At 53.6% G+C, this 6,960-nt stretch overlaps 1 protein-coding gene across 2 annotated transcripts; it reads right to left on the bottom strand.

The window, feature by feature from the left end:
- Positions 1-2,453: 2,453 nt before the first annotated feature.
- Positions 2,454-6,228, bottom strand: ELOVL1 (ELOVL fatty acid elongase 1). 2 transcript variants are annotated; one of them, XM_010288879.1, is made up of 7 exons: positions 6,171-6,228; positions 5,537-5,727; positions 5,315-5,395; positions 5,053-5,109; positions 4,619-4,724; positions 4,338-4,474; positions 2,454-3,915 (listed from the first exon to the last, which is right to left on the bottom strand). In XM_010288879.1, the coding sequence occupies exons 1-7, from the start codon at positions 6,214-6,216 to the stop codon at positions 3,661-3,663; spliced, it is 873 nt and encodes a 290-aa protein (XP_010287181.1). In that variant the 5' UTR covers positions 6,217-6,228; the 3' UTR covers positions 2,454-3,660. The 2 variants fall into 2 exon arrangements, with proteins under 2 accessions (XP_010287181.1, XP_010287187.1); XM_010288885.1 differs by lacking the exon at positions 5,315-5,395 and having other exon boundaries at positions 6,171-6,216.
- Positions 6,229-6,960: the final 732 nt, after the last annotated feature.

The raw sequence follows: 6,960 nt of genomic DNA, 5'->3' as shown, positions 1-6,960 counted from the left end.
GGTGCCAAGCTGAGGCTACATGCAGGGAAGCAGGCAGCAGAGCTCAGCAGACATGTGGTAGAGCTTTACTCCCCAGCACTCGAAAAAATACATTTTTCCAGGCTCAGTTGTGCTGGTGCAAGTTGTAGGGAGTGTATTTGAGCCTTTATCTGAGCAAGAGCCAGCAGGGCCACAGCTGCCATGCTACAGGTGTGGTATCTGAGGTTGGGGGGCTATACCAGACCCATCCAGCCTGTCTTTGTGCTGGCACAGCTGAGTCAGGGGCTGCCAAGGGAACTGCACAGCTGATTAGCACCTTGGCCTGTGATTAGCTGAGGGTAGATTATTCTTCAAGGTTTTTCTTCAAGGTTTTTACCACCTTCTTTGCCCAGTACCACACTGTATCTGGCACCAGGGTCCTGCTCTGCCTCCTGACCTTTAAGCCAACTGGAGACTTTGAAGGTAGGCAGCGTTGGCAGCAGCTTGTGCTGTGCCACAGTCAGCCAGTGTGCACTCCACACCTGTTGCTGATGGCAGGGCACAGTCAAAAACCAGCACACAGCAGCTGAGCCCAGCACCTTCCCAGAAGGGCTGCTGGTGCATCCTCATCTGGCCACCTGAGGAAGAGCAGGGGAGGAAGGGAGGAGGAATCCACAGGGAAGGTTTGGCTCTTCCCCAAGAGCTGTGCTGCTGTTGTAAAAGCCCTGCCCCACATCCCTGCAGTTTGATGCTGGGAGTTAGCACAAACTTGCCCTGTGGCCCCACAGCAGATTAAGGCTTCCACTGGTTCCTGACCCTGGGAGAAGAAAGGCTTTACATGCCTGAAAGCTGGTGCAGTTTCTTCACTCACATGTAATTAATAGCAGTTTATCTTTTTCAGACAGAGCCTGTCTTGCCTCTCTCCTTTAGTACATACCCAGCCCCAGAAGCTGTGCATTACACAGCCCTTGAAAGTCCTCTGAGCATTACAGGAAGATGGTGGTATTGCAGTGTCTTCCTTCAGCCCCAGACTGGTTTCTGTGGTGGAGTGAGGAATGGAGGATGAAGCTGGGCACTGACCCAGCAGGCCCAGGAAACACTGCCATATAAGGTGTGAATTCAGTTTGGAGTAGCAGCCCAGACTGGCCCTGACAGGGTATAAATCACCAAGTGCTGTGACCAGCCCATGGAAAGATCACAGCTAATGGGAACAATGGAAGGAAGGGAGAGCAAAGCACACTTAGGGAACAGCCTGCTTTAAAGTGCCAAGCACCAGTAGTTTAAAGTATTGTTACTATTTTGGGCAAAAGCAAAGACAGTCCTGTCTTTACCAAGAGCCAGCTGCAGGGAAAAAGGAGGCTAGACAGGAAAACATCCATCTCAGCTGGACTGTCACCTATAGCTCCTGAAGTGGTGATTTCTGAGCACTGAACTAGTGTTACACACCCCTTCTGCAGGGACCAGCACTAAGTCCCCTGCTAGTTCTTACCACAGAGAAGCAAGCAACAACTGGGAGAATGCTACACAGTCCCTCAGCCCAATGCCAGTTCAGGGCTCTATCTACATACAAGGCCACTGAGCCCTGTAAAACAGGGTGATGTCCATATGCAGTAAGACATAGTAGTCACATCAGTTCAGCATTTACTTTTGAAGTTTTTCCTACATTTCAGAGAATGGCCTTGAGGTGGTACAGCAGCTCAGGCAGGGTCTTCAGAGCTTTCTCTCACACCAAGACTTGCTCTAGGGCTTTGGCTGGACATTTGCTACAGCCCTCCCACACCCCAACCAGACCTGCAGTGAGACTCAGCTTTGGAGGCCTGCTGGGCTAATGCATTCCTCCCAGCCAGCTACCCACCCCTTTTCCCAGGCTTGAGTCAGCACCTAGGCTAGCCTCTCTGCAAGGTGATGGGGAACACAGCACTGCACCCTAACACTGCTAAAGGGAAGCCTGTCTCAGGCAGCAGAGAGGACAGAGGCCAAGTAGACAAGATGCACTTTGATAGCAGGAACAAGGCAGCAGCAACACAAATCTAGCTAGGTTCTACACAGATCTAACACTGCAGGGGCATTCACAGATGGCAGCAGCTTCAGCAGATGCAGGAAGCAGACTGCTGTTTCCCCATCAGCTGGGTTTCCAGGGTCTCTATTCCCTCACACCAGCTCCCCAGGATTTCTGAAAAGCAGCAGCTCCTCCTAGGCTGCTGGCCTAGGCCCCAGCCCACACCCACACTCCACCCCAGCCATTCTTTTGCAGGGTGGAGCCACTTTCACAACAGGAGCCTTGACACACTTCCTGCCCTGAGCACTGCTCTACCAAAGCTTTTGGAAACAATCTGCCATCTGCTTCATCAGCACACTGCTATCACCCTCTCCCCCAACACACAAACCTGCTACACCAGCTGCTTCTCCCAGCCCTGTCTCCAACCACACTGGGCAGGGCCCAGAACCTGGAACAGCTTCTGAGCACAGCAAGCCAGGAAAGACAAGAGGGCAGAGCCATTTCTCCTTCTGTTTATTTATTTGTGATAGAAGAGCAGCCCGATTTGACAGGGCCTGGCTCCTTCACCTCATCCTCAAGGCCACCAGCATAGTTTTGGTTACAGACAGAGCAGGTGATGGGCACCAGGCCCAGGAGAGCTGCTGCACTGCCCCGCTGTAGGGCAGAGCACACCTTCACCCAGGTGGATTCACAGAGGCAAGAGGTACTCACTGTTACACCACAGCAGGGCACGCTACAACCATCCTCTGCCATGTTCACGCTGGTCCCAAGCAGGGCTGGTCCCACAAAGGAGAGCCTGGGAGCTGCTTCTAGGGGCGATTATTGCTCAAGTCTTAAGTTTGCAGGAATGGAAGTGGTCCAAGGCAAGGCTAAGCTTGGCCTCCCACACTCTGGAGCAAGCCACCATCTGCCATACAGGATCAGGTAAGTGTGGCTAAAGCACACACTGAGCACCCAGCCCAGGCACAGAAAGGCAAGGCAACCTGGGCTTATTGTGTGTGGGAGGCATTTCAGGCTGTCACAATCCCTGCTATGTACTACGCACAGGGCATGTGTACTGTACTGGGCAGGTCTGGGCCCTCAAGTCCCACAGACTCTGCCCCTACATTCTCCACAGCCACACCTGAGCACAGATACATCAGGGCAGGACCCCCCCACCTGGGCACACATGGACCAGAAGGGACATGCAGCACTGTGGCATAGAACAAGGTGGCACAAGGCATGGTAGAGCAGGAGCACTCACGCTTGAGCTGGCAGCAGCAAGCAACCAGGGACAAGTCTGCTCATCCACACAGGCTCTGATAAAGACAGGGAAGAGGAGATGGCACCAGGACAGGGACAAGTCTCTTCTTTTGGTCCTACTCAGAAGGAAGTGGCCCCCAGGCAGAAGGGCCAGATGTAGGCACTTGGGGGAAGTTCCTTTGGAAACACTGGAATGGGACTGCAGCCCCACAGCTGTGATGCAGGCAGCTGCCTCTCTGCTCAGCAACACTGAGAAACAGCACAAGCCCTCCCAGCAGCAGGAGAAGTTGCCCAAGGCTGCTCAGAGCAGAGGGGCTGGGCATGCAGACAGAGGACAGCAGGGCTGGGCACAGGGATACAACAGTCTGTAGGCACTTGACTAGTGGCACCCAGGAGCAGGGGAACAGATCCCAGCTGCCTCTGCCCCGGGGCTCTCATTGGCTCTGGGAGGGCTTTGCCCTCTAGTTGGCTTTGACCTTGCCATTGGTGACAGTGCCATTCTCATGGATGCTGCTACCGTTGTGCTGGGCTGCTTGCTGAGCTGCCCTGGGCAACCGTTTGCCCTTCGTGTAGGACTGGTACCAGAAGTTGGAGAATAGGATGAAGAAGATGGTCCCATAAATCCAGATGAGGTGGATGAAGATGGGGAACTGGTACTGGCAGCTGGGCATGAAGTAATACTGGGAGATGTGGACGGAGACAATCACGAACTGTGCCTGGGAGCAAGGCAGAGCAGGGACAAGTTATTCATGGAGCAGGGTTAGGGATCCCACTGGAGACCTTCTTTCTAAATGAAAGAAATAGGCTCCTTTCCCACTCTGAATTGGAAGTCCTTATGGCGAGGTGCACTCAGCAGCAGCTGGAAGAGGCAGGCACAAGCCTCAAAGCAGCATGTGCCTCTCACCCTCCCAGCATGGCTGCAGCCAAGGGGCAGCTGGCTGAGCAGCACCCACACCCTAACCAGGCTGGTAGGGCTATCAGAGGCCCACAGTGGGCCAGAGCTGCTAGAAACCCCGAGTGAGAGGCTGCAGAAGAGCCAACTACAGCTGCTGGCTGCACCTTTCATAGGTACAAGGGCTGGCCTGTCCCTCACATCAGAAGCTGAGGGCACATGCTCTGCTCCACAGCACAGACTCACCAGCTGGATGGCTGTGATGTGCTTCTTCCACCACAGGTACTTCTGAAAGGCAGGTCCTGCTGCTGAGAGCCCATAGTAGAAGTACATGACAACATGCACCATGGAATTGATCATGGCATGGAATGAGCCCATTCCCCCTGTTAAGACAGATTTCTATTAGTCAATCCTCCACAGCAATTACCACTACAAAGAGCTCCTAGGAGCCCAGCAGGGACAACAAAACCCTTCTCAGCATGCTGGGGCTAACCCCACCCTGTCCCTACAGACAGTTCCCATCTTACCTGGGCCAAATCTTGCTCCCCACCACCAGCTCCAAGGCAGAACAGAGTGGTGGAAGAGGTGCAGGAATGTGACCTGTTCATTCTTCTTCCGCAGGACAAAGATCACCTGCAATGAGAGTCCAGCATCAAGCACCTGCAGCCCTGGGAGCAGCTAGAGCAGGCTGGGCCACTAATGCAGTGTCTGATCTCAGTGATGCTTTCCCCTCTCCAAGTGCATTGCCAGCACACATTACATCACCTCACAGCTTCCAGAGCTGTAACATGCCAAGAGTGGCCTCTGCAATATCCCCAAGTGACCTCCTTGGCAGTGATGCCCAATAGAAGCACTGCCAGGACAGACTGGAAGGGCTGAAGAAAGCACCTATCCCAAGTACGCTGGGCCCCAACTCCCTGCCCAGCAAGCAGTGACAAGGCCTCCTCAGTAACTGACTCACCGTGTCTGTCAGTTCAATGAACTTGGAGAAGACAAAGAGCCAAGCCACACTGACCATCTGTAACAGAACAGGTTAACATTAGAGACCCACCTCAGCCTGAGCATGCCCAGTGACCAAGGGTCTCCATACAGTAACCCAGGGGTGAAACCAGGAGCCAGGGACTGCAAGTCCTTGTCTCAAGAGGCAGGTAGCTGTGACCTTGCTGTCCAAACAGGAGCACTGAAGGCCATCCCCACTTATTGGGAGAGGGACAAGAACTCACTCTGAGGGCTTTGGGGTCCTGCGAGAAGTCCACAGGGTCACATCGCCAGGTGTACCCAGTAAGCCACCCTGCCATCAGGAACTGCAACAAGAGCATCAGCACAGTGAGGCCCAACACATCACCCACTGCACTTCAAGCCCTGTGCAGGAAGGCTCCCCATCACCCACACAGCCTGCATGGACTGCTTTATATGTGCCACACAGGCTACTGCCAACAACTCACCTCATAGACTATGTAAAGTGAGAGTCCCACCAGAAAGAAGTTGTATAGCACCATGAACTTCTTCAGGTTTAAAGGTTTCCTGTTAGCCATTAGCCGGGGACCCAAGGATAGTACGAAGTACACATATCCCAGAAGGATGCCCATCACAAGGAACGGGGACTGCATCAGTGGATAATTGGCAATGCGGGGGTCTGCAGAGAGAGCCACAGTGCAGGGCAGTTAGCACCCTCACCCCAATCTGCTGCCAGCAATGCTACTGCCAGAGTACAGGAAAGGACATGCCAATCCTGTTCTCCTAGGACAGCAGTACAGGTAGGGGGACAGTCAGGGAGCAGAGGCTGGTGAAGCCAGCCAAACTCAGTAAGGTACAGCCTGACACCACACTGCAGGGCAGCCTGGAGACCCTTTGCCCCAGAGGACACAAGTGCCCCAAAAGGGCCTGCACAGGCACTGAGGCAAGACCACCTCATTACAGCCAGCCCAAAAAAATCTCAGAGCTGCATGTACATCAGGGCAGAGGCAGGATGCAGCTAGATCCAGACTGCTTCAGTGATTACAGACCACCCCACTGTGCCTGTGGCTGTAAGGTATGTATGCTCAGCTGCAGGGTAGGTGGCATGAGCCAAACACTCACCTGCTTTCTTCATGAAGTCCTGATACATGGTCACAATCCCCTCCATGGTGGTGGCAGTATCTCTGTGGAGAAGAAGGGCAGATCAGGCAGCAGTTTTCCCAGGAGGTCACCCCGCAGAGCGCAGCCCTGCAGATCAGCAAGTTTCAAGCATAGCTTCAGAGCTAGTCATGTATATCTGTCCAGCATTGCTCTCTGCTGATCACACAGCAGCATCCATTTTCCAGTTGAGCCACATGCTCCCTACTTCTCACTGAGCCTGGCCCTGTCTCCCCAGCTCTGCTGGGAACCCCACTATCCACCACCAGCAGTCCTTCCAAGGCAGGATCCTAACATTTCAAGGTAGCTAGGAAAGCTTCCAACCTCAGCACGGTATCTCCAGCTGCACAGGCTCAAGCATTATCACCCTCAACCACCATGATACTGCCACCAACCTTGCCACCCATACCCACCCAGCACACTGCTCTGCCTGCCCCTGGTGCTAAGTCTCGAAGGGAGATACAGAGCTGGCCCATACTCTCCACAAAGCAGCACCTTTAATGATCAACTTTGGGCTCCTGCCCACTGATACCCACCAGAGAAGCAATACTGCCAGCATCACTGGCAGAAACACTGCATGAGAAAGGAAAGCCATCAATTCAGAAACAAACACCAGTTTCTGGTCTTGGAGTTCATGGTTCCACATCCTTGCACAAAACTCTGACAAGAACTACCACCCCATAACCCAGCACCTCAGAGGCTAGGTGCATCCTACTTCACAATGACATTTCCATTCCCCTTCTAGACAGGGGAC

Source organism: Phaethon lepturus, unplaced genomic scaffold (genome assembly GCF_000687285.1).
Source record: "Phaethon lepturus isolate BGI_N335 unplaced genomic scaffold, ASM68728v1 scaffold25980, whole genome shotgun sequence".
Classification (NCBI taxonomy): domain Eukaryota; kingdom Metazoa; phylum Chordata; class Aves; order Phaethontiformes; family Phaethontidae; genus Phaethon; species Phaethon lepturus.
This window is presented reverse-complemented; position numbering and strand designations above follow the sequence as displayed.

What these genes read in the sequence shown, in the direction of transcription:
- ELOVL1 (XM_010288879.1), bottom strand. Translation starts at nt 6,216, where the DNA reads ATGGAGGGGATTGTGACCATGTATCAGGACTTCATGAAGAAAGCAG. An exon ending in AGGACCCCAAAGCCCTCAGA is followed by an intron (nt 5,110 to 5,314) that starts GTGAGTTCTTGT and finishes GTTCTGTTACAG; the next exon opens with ATGGTCAGTGTGGCTTGGCT. An exon ending in GGGAGCAAGATTTGGCCCAG is followed by an intron (nt 4,475 to 4,618) that starts GTAAGATGGGAA and finishes CTGTCTTAACAG; the next exon opens with GGGGAATGGGCTCATTCCAT.